At 48.9% G+C, this 15,233-nt stretch overlaps 1 protein-coding gene across 1 annotated transcript in view; it reads left to right on the top strand.

Moving 5' to 3' along the window:
- The window catches only part of LOC114058116 (ubiquitin-conjugating enzyme E2 R2), a 51,178-nt gene extending 39,636 nt beyond the window's left edge, over window positions 1-11,542 (top strand). Inside the window, exons 2-5 of the mRNA XM_027885127.1 lie at window positions 2,416-2,502; window positions 5,614-5,711; window positions 9,074-9,208; window positions 10,545-11,542. Of these exons, the coding sequence (XP_027740928.1) occupies window positions 2,416-2,502; window positions 5,614-5,711; window positions 9,074-9,208; window positions 10,545-10,764 (540 nt within the window). The 3' untranslated portion in view covers window positions 10,765-11,542. The remainder of the gene's footprint in view (window positions 1-2,415; window positions 2,503-5,613; window positions 5,712-9,073; window positions 9,209-10,544) is intronic.
- The last annotated feature ends 3,691 nt before the right edge of the window (window positions 11,543-15,233 follow it).

Here is a 15,233-nt window from a genome sequence, read left to right as displayed (position 1 = left end):
CTCTTTTTGTTTGGAAAAAAATCCCTGCCTGTGATGTGAGGTTTCATGTTGTGGTGTCTTTTGGCTCTGAAATCAGGTTTGTAGAGAAGCTTCACTTGGCTTTATGCTCCAGTACAGCATCTCAACATGCTAAACAATTACAGGCTTGTTAGAAATAGCTTATCAACACATAAAGTGACTGCTTTCTCTAAATATGTGATGGATTACAGTGCTGCATCCATGTGGGAAGAAAAGATTTCTCTAATTTCCTCAGTTGCATTTTCTAGCCCTAGAGCTCAAGAGCATCCTTCTCGAGACACAACACCACATTCCACAATGATAATTATTGTAGGCAGGTAGTCTCTTCTACTAAAGACTTGTGTCTGTACGAACGGATTTAGAAGTTTGGAACAGTCTTCCAGGATCCACAGCTTCTGCAGGAGTCTGCATCACATACAGGGACCATAACTGGTGCTCCAGGCTCAGCTTTGGGAGCGGCCTTCCTGAGAGAAATCCCTCAGGGTGAGACAATTTGAAAGCAGAGGGTTTTTACAGAGAGGAATGAGACCTGCACTCCTTGACCATTCATGTGAGATACAAGCATGTCAGTTCTGGTACTCTGCTGGCACAGTGCTTTTTGTTTCGGCCTCCTAGAAACTGTACCTGTGTAGAAGACAGATTCTGCCAAGAATCTTGTAGGTAGCTCAATCCTGAGTTTTGTTGTCTCGTGCATTTTTAATCTCAGTTCTTGGGCTGTTTTATGTCTTAGATCTCATGAAACTGCATGTAAGCACAGGAATGGACTTTCCTGGGAAAACCCCAGTGGTCCAGATGAGTCTGCAGCTACATGATGCAATACCTTGAGCTGGAGCGGATGTGCTCTGCCCTGGGTAAATCTCTGCTCTGCTCCCAGTGCAGGGTGGCTCATTGTAGACCTGTTCTAGCTGCAGCAGGCGCTCTATTCTGCAGTGGTGTGGTGACAAGAGGCGTTTACTCACTGCCCTTGGAGTGATGCCATTCCTGCAACTGACCTTAAACCGTGGGCTGGGATTTGAGCGGATCATAAACCTCCAGGTCGTGAGTGTGCTGTGGGAAATGACTGTGGGGTGAGGACTCAGTGCTGCTGAAACAGTCACTATCATGGACAGGCATGTGCAGACCATACAGCCACATGAGCCAATGAGTTTCTTACTTAAAGGTGAACACAAAACCTTCTTTTCTTGGCTGCCTGGCACTCTGACCCCATAAAATTTGGGTTGCAAGGCAAAGGTGTATGCAGATAAATAAAGCTGTAGCCAAGTACTTCACAGCTCAGTAATCCATCTGTTTGGTTGTCTGCTTCTGTTTCTGGGAATAAAACTTAGTTTGTAATGTTGAACAAGTCCAGCACCCTGTGTCCAAGCAGCACGGTTAGATACTTAGGTGGAAGGGAGTGGCCTGGAATTCTGCTCTCACAATCTTGCTTCCCTCTTCTTGTGTTCAGTTGCACATGAACCTGGCCATGGTATAGGGGCCAGGAGAGGCTTCTCTGGAGATCCCACACTGGGTTGGTGGTGGGAGCTTGTTGGCAGATTGAACAGTTTCAAGGGAAGGGTTTGTGCTCCACAATGCAGCAAGTCCCCTTTTTAGGGAGGAGTATTTTGGGCACTTGTTCAGTGCAGATTCAGACTGCTGCGAATGGCAGGACAGCAGTTAATATCCAGAGAAGTTAATATCCAGAGAATATCCAGAGGTGGGATCCCTGCAGCCTCCCCTCAACTGACTCAGCTCAGAGTTGTGCCCCACGGCTGGTTGCTGACCTCTGGAAGGAAATGTTTGCTGTCATTGCCCATCAATATTCAGTTCATCAAGTTGCACTAATTTGTTAAACAGACACAGATAGTACTGAGACTTCAAAAAGTGCCTGTGGTGGCAAAACACTGTATTAGGAACACAGGTAGATGGGCCAGCTTAACTTTGGCACAAGAAAGGCAAAAATCCTTGGGTTATGTAACAAATCTTTTTCGTCATGGAAAGAATAATTTTAAATATTTGCACAAGCAAATGTAAAACAGGTCTATTCAACTCAGCAAACATTTTTTTAGTCTGCTCTTAAACCCAGTAGTATCCTGAGTTATAACTTTTCCAATACATTTTGCCCTGTTTAACAACAGTTGTTGAATAGTGTTTCTTGAATTAGGACGTGGTAAATGCCCTTTTTTTGTCTTGTTTTCTGAGCATTACCAGCCCAGGTGTTTGGATTTTTTTTTGTTCAGTTGGCATTTTGCTCATAAGAAACTGTGTAGAGTCCACATGGCCCCACTGTATAAAATGAGCAATTTAGTAGCCTTAATGACATGGGGTTTTTTTTCTAGTCTTTTCTCTGTAATGGTTGCTTGTTGATCTTTTTTGTTCTGTTTCATATTGAAATATTTTCTTTTTTTTTTTTTTTTTCAGGCTCACATTAAATTCCCTATCGACTATCCATATTCACCACCTACCTTCAGATTCCTGACCAAAATGTGGCACCCCAACATTTATGAGGTAAGGTGTCATCACCTTTAATAACTGAAAACTGCTCATGGAGATTGCCCTAAGCCCAGGGACGTCCTCAAATGAGCCTTCTGAGTTGGGCTTTGTACCTGGCACAGAATCTTGCATGTAGCCAAGGGTGGTGGTTTTCTGTGAGGCTCTATTCCAGTTACATGGAAGTTCAATCCATAAATGAAGACAACTTTGAGATCTGCAGATTATTGCAGACCCATACTGTGGGTATTGAATTTCTGAATCCAGAAATCCTCTGGCAGGAGGCAAGTGGGAAACAGTTACCAAAATGACATGTACAAAAGGAGTCTTGGAGAGGAAGTCTCCCAGTCCTGGTGGGAAGGATGAAAAATTGGCTCTAGAAACTCTAGAAACAACTGAAGGTAGAAGGAGAAACTAACCCAAAACTTCATGGGTGTCTTTTGGGTTTACCCTTGAAATATTCCAGCTCTCAGCTTTGTACTTTGTGTTTGTAGCAGTATTTCTTGCAGCTGAGGGAACCTGAAGCAACTTGCAGGCTGTTTTGGAAACAGCAATTAGGCAATGAAGATGAGGCACTGGGACAACTCCAAATGAAACTGAGACTAACTCAGCAAAGTGCTTGAGGTCTGAGGGCTTGTCAGGAGCAGGGAAAAAAAGAAACCCTTCTAGTGCAAAGATAAAAGAAAACAGCAGTTTACAGAATCTGATGGTGGGACCAGATGGAGAGGCTGGGGCTGATGTTCCAGTTCTGAGCAGTGAGACTTGAGTACGGTGTATTTTTCGCATCTCCACTTAGGTCATCTAGTTGAATTTTGGTAAAACTGCATTCACTTCACAGAGTCATAGAATTAACTGGGTTGGAAGAGACCTCCAAGATCATCAAGTCCAACCCTCAATCCCCCACTGTGATTACCAGATCATGGCACTCACTGCCACATCCAGCCTCATCTTAAAAACCTCCAGGGACACTGAATCCACCACCTCTCTGGGCTGGCCATTCCAATGTCTGATCTCTCTCTCTGGAAAGAACTTCTTTCTAATATCCAACCTAAACCTCCCCTGGCAGAGCTTAAGCCCGTGCCCTCTTGTCTTGTCTTGTTCGTTATTTTTATGACACAGGATTTCTCAGTCCTAGATAGAATTGTGGCTATTTCCCGTTGGCAGATGAATGCCTCATCCTCCTTGTCTGTATATTTCATAATGTATGTAGGAAAAGGTTCACTCCTTGCCTACCCTGATCCTTAAAACCTTGTGCTGATGTCACCAGGCCCCATTACCCTTTACCCTTCCAGACTTTAATGCAGTGCAATTCCCAAACATGTAACACTGATTGTTGCAAGAGGGAAACTTCTCACATCCTTGCCTCCCTCGTGTTGCCAAACATCTGCTTGTCCACATGCTGCTCACCTCATCGCTTCAGGAACTTCTCCTGAGTGCTGTGATGCCTCCTCTGAGCCACCAGCATTGCATTCTCCCAGGAAAGGGTTAAAGGAAAAACTAAACTAAATTATTAATAAAAATGTGATGGACTGGGAACATAAATTAACATTAGTGAAGTTAACTTTACCTTAAAATGATACTAAAAAAATTCCAAGGTTGCACAAGCCTGTTGGAGTCCTAAAAAGGAAACTGCCTTCTTATGGCAAACTGTTCCAGCAACATAAGTATGTGCTGTGGTATTCAGCAGCTCCAGGTGCTGCAGTGCTGTGTTCTTCACTAAAACCTGCTTCAAAGTGACAAGGGCTGGCTAGATTAGCAAACCTGGCAGGGTTGGTGCGCCACTGAAATCTGGATCCTGATCACAACCCTCCAACGCTGATGGAGGATCTTTTCTTGGCTATGAAACAAAAGTCATTGTTAATCAAGATGAGTTGAAATGTCTGCGAGGCCCCTCAGGTGAGCTGCTGCAATCTGTGGCTGTGATCACTGGCTTGGGCTCAAAGGCACAGATGCTGTTGCTGTGAGCTCTGCATTCCAGCAGTGCTGGAAGGGCCTGGGACCACATGTGTGGGTAGCTGCCAGCCTGGAATCCTAAACAGGACTGATCCTGCCATCAAGCTGTGCCTCTGAGTGGGGTGACCAGGGGCGGCGTGAGTGCTGCCCCTCAGCTCAGGCTGTGCCTCCTGAAGGTGTGGGGCTGCCTCAAGGAACTTGTACGTCACCCCAGCAGCAAGGGGGAGCAAGCCAGTAGGGCCTGGGGAGGCCAGTATCTGCTGGCTGGCCTTAGGACTCGTCTGCACCTTCACCCCATCCTGCAGTAAAGCACTGGGACCCCACGAGTCCCTGGAGTACTTTAGTGGAGGATATTGGATGTGGTGGATACTGCCACAGCGCTCCTACAAAGCAATTGTGTCAGAGGGCTGTTGCTGATGGAGAATTGGGGTTTCAGGCTTTTCCAAATGTTTATAAAGGGTGGGCATTATGGAGCTTTAAATCTATATTCAGGCCATAACAGTGGTGAGTGGAACACATATGGGGGATTACCTGGCTGTATGGCTTCCATATGCTGCCAGAATATCTCGCATGCTGGAAGGGATTTTCAGTGAAACCTTCAGAGAGCATCTCCTGCTTTTTCATCTGATATTTCGAACAGCTGTGTCCTAGGGGAGCAGTGCAAGCCTGCCCCACGCCATCTGTTCAACATCCCTGTGTCCTGGGAGAACAAATGTTTTCGTACCTGAGCTAATAGGGAGTGATAAACCCTTCAATTCAAAAATTCCTGTAGCAAACTCAGCTACCACTGGGAACACCAAATTTTTTTAACCCTACTTTGAATCTCCTGTGACTAAAGCTTATTTCTATCACTGTGACAGTACTTGCTATCTGGAGACCAATTAAGTTTTATGCTATCTTATTACTATTTTTGCTTGCTTTGCTGCATTCTTTAAACATGACTGTCTCTAACTTTAGACTGGGTTTTTTGCTAATTTGCAGACTAACCCTTGTGTATAAATAAAGTAGATCCCAGGATGAATGGAGAACCACTTCCAGTTCTTGCTAGTTTGGGTTTGGGTTTTCTTTTTTTTGGGTGTTCATATCAACAAGGCTAAACTGCTCAAGTGGTGGAGTTGCGTCATCAGACTTCAGCCTCAAGCCAGGCTATTCTCAGTGCTTTTTTCTGTCTTGCAGAATGGAGATGTATGTATTTCAATTCTTCACCCACCTGTAGATGACCCACAAAGTGGAGAGCTGCCATCTGAGAGGTGGAACCCTACCCAAAATGTCAGGTAACTGTGGATGTCATGTGCAATAGTGACTTCAGAGGCCTGTTGTCTCTACAAGACTAAGGCTTAAGTTGGGAGAGGCTTAGAAAGGAATTTAAAGCTTTGGGGTTTTAAGGCCTGAAGTGGAAACCAGGCTTACCAAGCTGTCTGAAGGTACTGAAGGTACTCTCTGTCCTGATACTGGGCTGACAGTGTGGAACCTTCTGTCCCATTCACAGGCTTTCATGCTCTTAAGGCAAATTATCTCAAATGTTCTTGCCTTTCCCAGTCATTGTTATCTTGTTCAGGATACCACTAATGGAAAAGTACATTTTTGAGTATTTAGGCCCAGTAGAAGACTTTTGTTTGCCTTCTGTTGTTTGTCTATCTCCTGTCCTGCCGTGTGGTATCTTGAGCAGTTACCTGGGTAGTTTTCTTCCTGCCAAAAGAACAAAGGATCACTGTGTACCAATGGCATTCCACGCCTAGCCTGTCCATGTTTTCGAAACAGCAGCTGAATTTCCTTCTCATTACAAGACACTGCCCATAAAGAGCTGAGTAGGTGAGCCTCAACTCACTGCTAGGAAACAGCTTTGGGCATTAATTACGCAGATCACATAAACACTTTGAGTATTTCATTATATTCAACTTCTCTGACTTCTGCTCTCCCTCACCACAGCTGCAGGTTTTGGTGCTTACTCTCATGGAATGTTTGGGCTTAAGGGTGACATATGCAGGCGAAACATTCCTGAGCTGTATCAGAACATGTAAATAAAACTCATCCTTCACTGATACTCTGCTACCAGCATCAGCCATTGGCCTGAGTGCCAGCAGAAACACATCCTGCTGGAGTCCCATCTGGCATTGGAAGGCTCCAGAGTGTCAGAGGGAGGCAGTGGGGCTGAAAGTGTGGAAGGCAGCGTGCTTGTCATGAGCTGCCTGTGTAACCAGGGGCTGCTCCTCAACTGCTGCATTTCCTAAATCCTGCTGAGTGTTTGCCAGACATGACCAGGGTTGAAGTGTTTAAGGGGGAAAAATGTCATTCTTCAACTTTGAGAGCACCTGTGCTTCCACCTCTAAGGATGTCATGCAGGCTCATTAATTTTTTTTAAACACAATCAAGTATGGACTTTCCCATCACTGGAGATGGGTGAGGAGGGCATGAGTAAATACAGCAAACACCCAGCAAGATATTAAGGAATGCAGCTGTGATCTGTGTGGCAGAGAAAACTGCCTCCTGTGTCCCATGGATCTGAGGGAGTGGTGTCAGGTGAGGCTCTTTGATAATTCTGTTTGCCCTTCTCCGTCTCCCCTGTCTCCTCCCTGTCCTTGAGCTGCACAGGCCAGAACTCAGCACAGCATTTGATAAGTTGGTACATCTGTATCTTGTGCAGATAGGTGATGTCCTGTTTCACTATTCCTTCGTTTCCCAAGGATTCCCAGTTTTCTTGGCTTTTCTGGCTGCCTAAGGTTGGGGCAGGCCCTGCAAATAGCTCAACACACCAAAGTAACCATCAGTACAAGCTAAGCCAAAACTGTTAACTTATACTGGAGAGCAAAGTGTGCTAGGACAAATCTGTGCCCACTTCTAAAAGTGGCTCTGAGAGGCTACAGAGTGGATAGCAGCTAGAACAAAAAAAAAAAAAATCCTTTTTCAACGAGGAATGTAATAGGATGTGTTGGTTGGGAGCACCAGCTTATCTACACCATGTCTGTGCTGGCTGCTCTTCCCGAGTGGCAAAGGGATGTGTAGAGACTCCTCTATAGACAGCAGCACTGGAACCCCTTTGAAACAGTTCACTGTTCCCCAGAATGGGGTGGGAGATGTAAGGAAGCAGAACCAGGTTTGAAATCCCTGGTCTTCACTCTGTTAGCTTGCATGAAACAACATGCTAGGACGTGATCCCTGGGATTCCATCGACTTTGCTCTACGGTAAAGCTGCTGCACGATGCTGAAGCTACATGGTGGCTTTGCAGCCTCTTTGCTGAGAATCAAAGGCTTTTAAACAAGTTCTTGAGATGAAGTAGATGATGATCTCTTCTGCCCATCATTCCAGTCTGACCAGACAGGGTTTTTTCTGGAGCTGCAGATCTCTTTTCCTACAGAGTTACATAATTTGGAAAATAAATTGTATAAGACTCTTCTGATAGCCGTGCTAGTCTGGTCAGACACAAGTGTTTAGTTTCAAAACCTCTCAAGAAAATCAGCAATGAATGAGAATGAGAAATAGAAAATGAAAAAGAATGAGAAAAAGAATATGGCCGAGCTTTTCCTGGAATTGCATCCCAGATATATGATCTGGTAGATGTACTGAGCACATGCTGCTCTGAGAATGCCCTTGAATCAGTGCAAATACAACTGTGGCTTCAAGTCTCCTTTAATCGAGTTCTGCAAAGGGGCTGTCGTGTACTGCTGTGTTTCAAGCCTTACTCCTTGTCTCTTGTTCTTCCCTGCCCTTGGATGGGAAGCTGTTGCTGTCAGGACCACCGGGACAGGTGGAGCTGTTGCGGTGTCCTGGTGTGCGGACCTGCCTGGCGGGGCTCGCTGTTGGTGTTTGTGCTGGTTGTGGCACAGGAGCTGAAGTGCAGAGAGCTGCAGGAACTACAGGAGAAGGGTCTCTGGGCAAGGGGGTGGTGTTTACCCCTGGTAAATGCCAGCAGAGCAGGGCAGCTGGCGAGGTCTGGGTTGCTGCTGGAAATCCAAGAAGGATGTCTGTCTGCCAGGGGTTACGTGACTGGCTCATGCTGGCTTTGCTGAGCACCAGCAGCTGAATCCCTCTGGGCCTTGGCAGCTGGCCTGGGTGTTGAAAAACATCTGCACTGCCTTCCCCTCCTGTGCTCGAGTGCTGCTGCTGCTGCAGCTTTTTGAGTGATGCACGAGCTGACGAGAGGAGGGACTTGCCCACGGCCTCAACCTCTTACCACCCAGTGGGGCAGAGGCAAAGCAGTGCAGCCTTTTCTGATGGCCTTGGATCCTAATGGTCCTTCCTTCTCCTTGTGCAGGGCAGGCAAACAGCCTGGCTTCCTGCTGAGGGGCTGCATGCCAGTGGGAACAGGCTCACTGAGCAGGCTCCCAGCCCCGCACCATCTGTGAGTGGTGTGGACAAGCTGAATTGTGCTCTGGTTGCAGCTTTGCCTGCTGCCATGTCACAAGCACGTGCCCAGACACGCTGAACTGCAGGCACATGAGCTTTGTGTCGTGTCACCTTTCCTCATGGATGGCCAGGGTGTGAGGTTCATAAATATCTGCTCTCACTTAAAATATTATCCTCAGCTTAAGACTTGACTTCAAACAAGTTTCTGATGCATCATCCAGAGAAGTCGTCGGCATCCAGAATCCATGAGTGCATTAGCTCTGACTCTGCTGTTGTGGTTACCTCTTTCAGGACTATCTTACTGAGTGTAATCTCTTTGCTTAATGAGCCCAACACATTCTCCCCAGCCAACGTGGATGCATCAGTCATGTTCAGGAAATGGAGGGACAGTAAAGGAAAAGACAAGGAGTACGCCGAAATCATAAGGTAAGCTTTTCCACGTGGGATGCTGTGCTGCCAGCCTCCTGCGTTGGATCCTGTAAAATGGGCTGCTTCCAGAATTTGCTGAAACTCATTTCTTGCAGTAGTTGTTTCTTCGGAAATTAATTTTATCACCTTATTCCAAGTCCATGCATCTGATACCTCCAGAGTTTTCAGGGCACAGAAGCAGAGCAGACTTCTGGGGCAGGAGGATTGGGCTAATATGTCTTTAAATGGTCCTTTTTTCAGACTAATCTGTCATGATGCTCTGCAAAACCTACTGGCTACTGGTAAATCCCCGTCAGAGTCCCTGCTTGCCTTTTGAGCCCTGCATTGCTTGGGATGTGATGGAAACTGACTGCATCCTACTAATTCCTGTGCTTAATGCACGTATGAATCATAATCATGTCCCTCCAATTCGAAGGAGTATCAGTGGGATTTGGCAAGGCCTTGCAAAGCTGGGTTTGATTAGCTGGAAGCACTGCTCCGTGCTGCCTTTTGAGTTCATGGTTCGTCGGGAGCCGCAGGGAGGTGATGTGAGAGTGAGCCAGGGCCGCTGCAGAGCCTGGAGAGGGACTGCTGCCGTGAGGCCACATCTGCTCTGGCTGTGCCAGCTGGGCCAGCAGGATGTGCCCCTTTTGGAGCTGGCAGGGTAGTCTGTCTGTGCAGAGAACCGAGCTAGGAGGTTCAGTCCTCCAGCTCCCTCGGCATCTGCAGAGCTGGATGTACTCCCTGCGCAGGGAATGGCAGGCTGAGGAGCAGGCGGGTGGGTGAGGGGATGAGGGGATGAGGGGATGAGGCTGCCATCTGTTCCTCCCTGCTGGGAGGCAGCAGCCAGAGCCTGTCCTGGGGGGATGGGAAACACTTGGCTTCTGCCAGCCCCAGGCTGGGGTTACGGCTGTGCCTTGGGGTGCAGCCACACACTCCAGCTGCTCTTGTCCTCTGCTGGGAGCTCAGACCTGCCAAAGGCTTGTGGGAATGGCAGTTCTGAGCACATGGGAGGTAGAGCTGTCAGAGTAGAGTCAATAAATCATGCAGGAAATCCCTGACCATTCCTGCTGTAGCAAATGGAATTTGCTCTGAGCTCTGGCATGGGTCTTACATGGAGTCCTGTGAAATAACGGATTTCATATGTTGCTGCAAACACCCTTGCTGTGTTCACAAGGCTGGGACTGCAGGAACTAAGTCCATTTCCAGTGCTGTTTGTGGTGCTTTATCCAAACCTCCAATCTCCTGACTCTGAACTGCCAGGAGGGCTGGGCTGGGGCTGGCCGGGAGGGGGGAGTGGAGCCGAGCTGCCGCTGGCCCTGCTCACGTTCCCGCTGTGTCCTTCTCCCCACAGGAAACAGGTTTTGGCTACCAAAGCTGAGGCAGAGAAGGATGGCGTGAAGGTCCCCACTACACTGGCAGAGTACTGCATCAAAACTAAAGTGCCTTCCAATGACAACAGTTCAGATTTGCTTTACGACGACTTGTACGATGACGACATTGACGACGAAGACGAGGAGGAGGAGGATGCCGACTGTTACGATGATGATGATTCTGGCAACGAGGAGTCGTGACCTGCTCCCTCTATGCCCCTGTACTGCCCTGCCGACTCAGGCCAGAAGGGAGCAGCGGTAACCTAGCAGCAGTCCAGCAAAAAAAGTGGGGGGGGGTGTCAAAAAAAAAAAAGAAAAAAAAGAAAAAAAAACCACAAACAAACAAAAAAAAAACCCAACACAAAACTTTGTCTCCTGCTGTCTCCTGTTGTATGGATCTGTTTGCTCCTTTTTTATGGACCTCTTAGAGACCCTCCACAGAATGTCTGAATTCTTGCATTCTTAACCCTTTCATCACTGTATTACGATTTCTTTTTAAAAAAGAAACTCCCCTTTTCACTTCTCTACGAAACGCTCACAGCAAAACAGGTTTGCTCGCGTTTAGATTCTTGAATTAAATACAGTCTTGCATTGAGATGTTTAATGTATTTAAAGCTGGAACAAACCCATTGGAAGCCGGGTTTTCAGGAGCTCAAGTGCTGCATTTACTGGGAAGAAAAAAAATCCCCACGAAGCAAATTGCCAAGGTTTAGCTGCTCCATTTACAATAATAGCGTGTGTACATTCGTTTAACCTTGTGGTGGTGGCTTTTCCTTTATAAGGTGTGGGGCGGAGAGTGTAAAGCTACTGTGTGTTGAGCTTGATGGGATGTCACTGAAAGGTACAGTATTCCTTTTCAACCTACTAAGTTAGGAAATATAGCTGGCCTCTGGAGCCCCAGAGGGCACAATCAGCTCTGTCTCTGGAAAAGGCTTGTGAGATGAACCCTAAAATAAACACTTAACACTTCACGTCTGTACAACTGAGCCCTGGATTGCTATTTATTTTTTTTTTTTAATTGCTTTTTTTTCAGACTAGGATAGGGTTGCAAAAGTTCAGTTTAGCTGTTCTGCTGGCATTTGCTGCCAGCTGCCCCCCTCTGCAGGGATGAGAACAGATGTACACCCTGCTGCCCAGTGGGCCGCCATTCACCCTAAACTTATTTTTGGCAGTAAGAGAGACCAGTATTCTCCTGCCCCACTAGCAGCCCTTGCTTCCTGCAGCCCCAGCCCTGTGCAGCTTTCTGTTGCTTATGCTGCCTGCCTGTGGGTGGGCGCAGCTCTGCTGCAGCCCCACGGGCTCTGTGGGGCTGGCAGAGGTCAGAGCTCCTCTTGGTGCCTGTGGTGTCCAGGCTGTCCCAGTGCCCCCAGGGCAGAGGGTGGGTGGTGCTGGGCTCTCCCTTGCCCACCTGACTGGGGCACAGGAAACACGGGCAGCCCCCCACGAGGCAGGGCTTTTGGGCTGGAAGGGAAGGCCGGCAGCAGGGTCTGTCTCCAGCATCGTGCTTCATTCAGCCGGTGCCCTGAGCTCGCCATCCCGCACATTTCTGGGAGCTCTTGGCAGAGCTTAGGGCCCTCCATCGTGGTCAGGGGGATCGAATCATGCATGTTCCTGTCTCAGAACCCTCTTCCCCAGTCCCTCAGCATCCTGGCTGTGGTGCAGTGCCCCAAGTTCACCTTGTGCATGATTCCTGGATCTGATGCCAGCTCTGGCAGCCCCGGAGCAGCTCAGGGGTGCTGCCCCTGCTTGGGTGGGACCCTCGGTCCCCACAGGCACAGAGGCATCACCATGGCCAGGACCTGCTCGTCCCCTCCGTGTATCTCAGGGTTTTCCATGGTACGTCACCAGCTGCAGCCTCTCCAGGGGTTTGTTCGGGATCAGCTGTGCCCCGGGCGAGACTGAGTTCCAAGTGTGCTGCCCGGAGGGAGAGGAGGGGAGGCGGCCCTCGGGGAGGAGAGGAAGTTATGTGGGGTTCCGTGTGAAATGAGCGAGGCAGATCTGTTTTCAGTGTTGCTTGGCAGGGGTTTGCTGCAGCAGGGACAGTCCCTGCCCGGGGATGTGCATCCCTTTGCCCCCAGGGAGTGAAGGCAGCCCAAGTGGTGATTCCTTGTCCCCGCTGCTTCCCACGGCCCTCTGCCCTCCTGCTTGCATGTTACCTGGAAAGGCAGCTGCACCCTCCTGAGGTGTCCTGCTCCTTCAGCTCGACCTTCCAGCAAGGACTGACTCAGTCCCAGGTGCTTTTTGCAGCTGACAGCGGGGCTGCCCCCTGCATCCAGCGAGGGTGGGGCACCCCCAGCCTCACACCAGCCCTCCGAGGGCAGCATCAGGAGTGGCAAAAGGGCCCCTGTCTCCTGGCTGCAGAACTGGTCCCAGGGCCATGCCGGGACAGGGGCACCAACCTTCAGCTTTCAGGTGGCTGGGGGTGGTGAAGGAGCAGAGGGTGACAATGCTGGCTTTGCTGATGGCTGGGTTGGAAATGAGGATACTGCATCTTTCAGGATTTCCCTTGTACTTTTGACCGTCTTCACTGTATACTCTCCAGTGACTTGTATTTCCAAGCTTGGTGTTGTAAGATGCATTATTATGACTCTTGTTTTACCCTTTTTTAAAGACAAGAAAGCAACCTCTTTTGAGCGCTCCAACAATAACCAGACTAATTTCTCTCCCCCACTGTCTTGTGCAGTGTCATTGCTTGTTGACTTGCTGGTTTCCTTTTTTTCAGATACAACTGAAGTATGAGGGGATTTTTTTGAAACTATTTAAGAGATGATTGCAGAAAAATGTTTACCTACCCTGTGTATTCTGTTTTTTCTTAACCCTTTTTCTCCTGTTTCAGCCAATATTAGCGTTTACATTTGCAACTTACAAGTCCCTTCAAATGCAGTTTTCAACCATTCTGAAACCAGCAGGGTACACTAGATTTCTTAGTAGTTTTCTTAGCTGAACTCCCAGATGTTTTCCTTTTTTTCTTCAGTATAATTTACCAGAAAGAATTAACTGATGCATTTTTGTGTTGTCTTCCCCTTCAGTAGTTATATTTTGTCTTTTCTGCACATCTGTCTACTAATAAAAATGTGAAATGAAAATATTTCTGTACTGTTACTTTCCTGGTTGCGTTGCATGGGTTATTCAAAGCTTTGAATGAAAAGTTCAGTGCTGCTCTGGTATCAGTGTGTACACCCATACACAAAAATCCGTGAGGTTACTGGGAAATAAAGCTGCTGTCTGACAGCCGCCTGCACCTAAGACTAAAGAACAAACTGATTTAGAGGGGGACTTTGGGAAAAGGCCACAGGCTTTGCTGTTGTATTTAGTCTTCTTAAGTCAGGAAGGGGGAGACCAGTGAGAAGCTGTTTCATGGATTTGTGACTGGAGCAGGGAGGCAGGACGTGGGTCAGAGTTGCGGCCGTGGGGCCGTGGTGCTGCTGGTGGTCGGTGCTCTGGCAGGGCAGGAGCACAGCGCTCCTGAAAGGATCAGACACGGCAGCAGGGAGCTCCACTGCTGGGGCAGGGAATGGCTTTGGCCTCGTGCAGACGCCTGGCAGAGAGAATGAGGTCATGGCTGCTGGCCCTGCCTGGCCCACGCTGTTCCCTGCAGGCCCAGGAGGGAAGTGTGTTTGCTGTGCCTCGATGCTGCAGTTGGGCTAAAATTAGCAGGACAAGCAGCAGGGGTTTGCACCGGCTGCACTTGGCGTCAGTGGCAGAGTAGCAGCTGCCCAGTCAAATCTAGCTGAGGTCAAGTGCTTTGGGTGCACAGCTGTGCTGGAGGAATGGTGGAGCTGCCTTCCCAAAGGAGCCTCCATACTGGGGAATGGGACACACAGGGATGGTGCTGTCTGGGATCTGGTTTGCTTGTATCTCCTGCCTGGCCCTCCAGCACTGGGCTGCCCAGAACTGACAGGAGTTGCTCCCTCCAGCTCCAGCCCATCCAGCAAACCCAGCTGCTGCTCGTGGAGGGAGGGATTCCCCCGCCTTTCCTGGACAGCCAAGTGCAGCTGGGTCACCTCGGCTCTGCCATCAGTGCCTGAACAGGGCTTAGAGAGGAAATTGCTGCAGAGTCCTGCAGAACTGACAGCGTAGGGAAAGGGAGAAACACCTTGTTGAGTCTCACAAGGAAAGCAGAGGAGCCTCCCTGTGGCTGACTGCGACACTCTGCCTGTGGGCAGAATCCCAGAGCAGCTGGGAAGGTGCTGGAGCTGCCTTGGCTGCCAGGTGCTGGGGAAGAGAAGGGTGCTGTAGGACGCCACAGTCCGTGTGCTGCCCTGTGCTCTCAGCCAGGCTGAGGATGGAAGTTGCGTGGCTGGAAACAGTGGAGAAGCACTGGCAGGAGTTCTTGCAGTGGCTCTGCCAGGAATCCAAGGCTCAGGGGCTGCTGTGGGCTGGCACCAACTCTCACCTGCTGCCTTTTCCCAGCTCCAGCTGCTTCTGGACCTTGACACACACAAAAGGACTGAGCTACACCTGCAGGGCAGCACCAGGTATCTGCAAACAAGAACTCAAATGAAGGCAGTTCTTTGGGGGGGGGGGGGTGTGAAGAACTCCTGAGAGGCAGCAGCTCAGATAGTGGGTAAATGAGGTCCTGTTGCTGTCAGGGCCCAGCTGCTTGTACAGCCCTTGTACAAACTGGGAGGCCCCAGCCCACAGGCACATCCTTGCCCTTCTTAACATCC

This window comes from Empidonax traillii, unplaced genomic scaffold (assembly GCF_003031625.1).
Source record: "Empidonax traillii isolate 1590-97213 ecotype Southwest subspecies unplaced genomic scaffold, ASM303162v1 scaffold10:size5872457, whole genome shotgun sequence".
Taxonomy (NCBI): domain Eukaryota; kingdom Metazoa; phylum Chordata; class Aves; order Passeriformes; family Tyrannidae; genus Empidonax; species Empidonax traillii.
The sequence above is the reverse complement of the archived record's forward strand: the minus strand, read 5'-3'. Positions and strand labels throughout refer to the sequence as shown.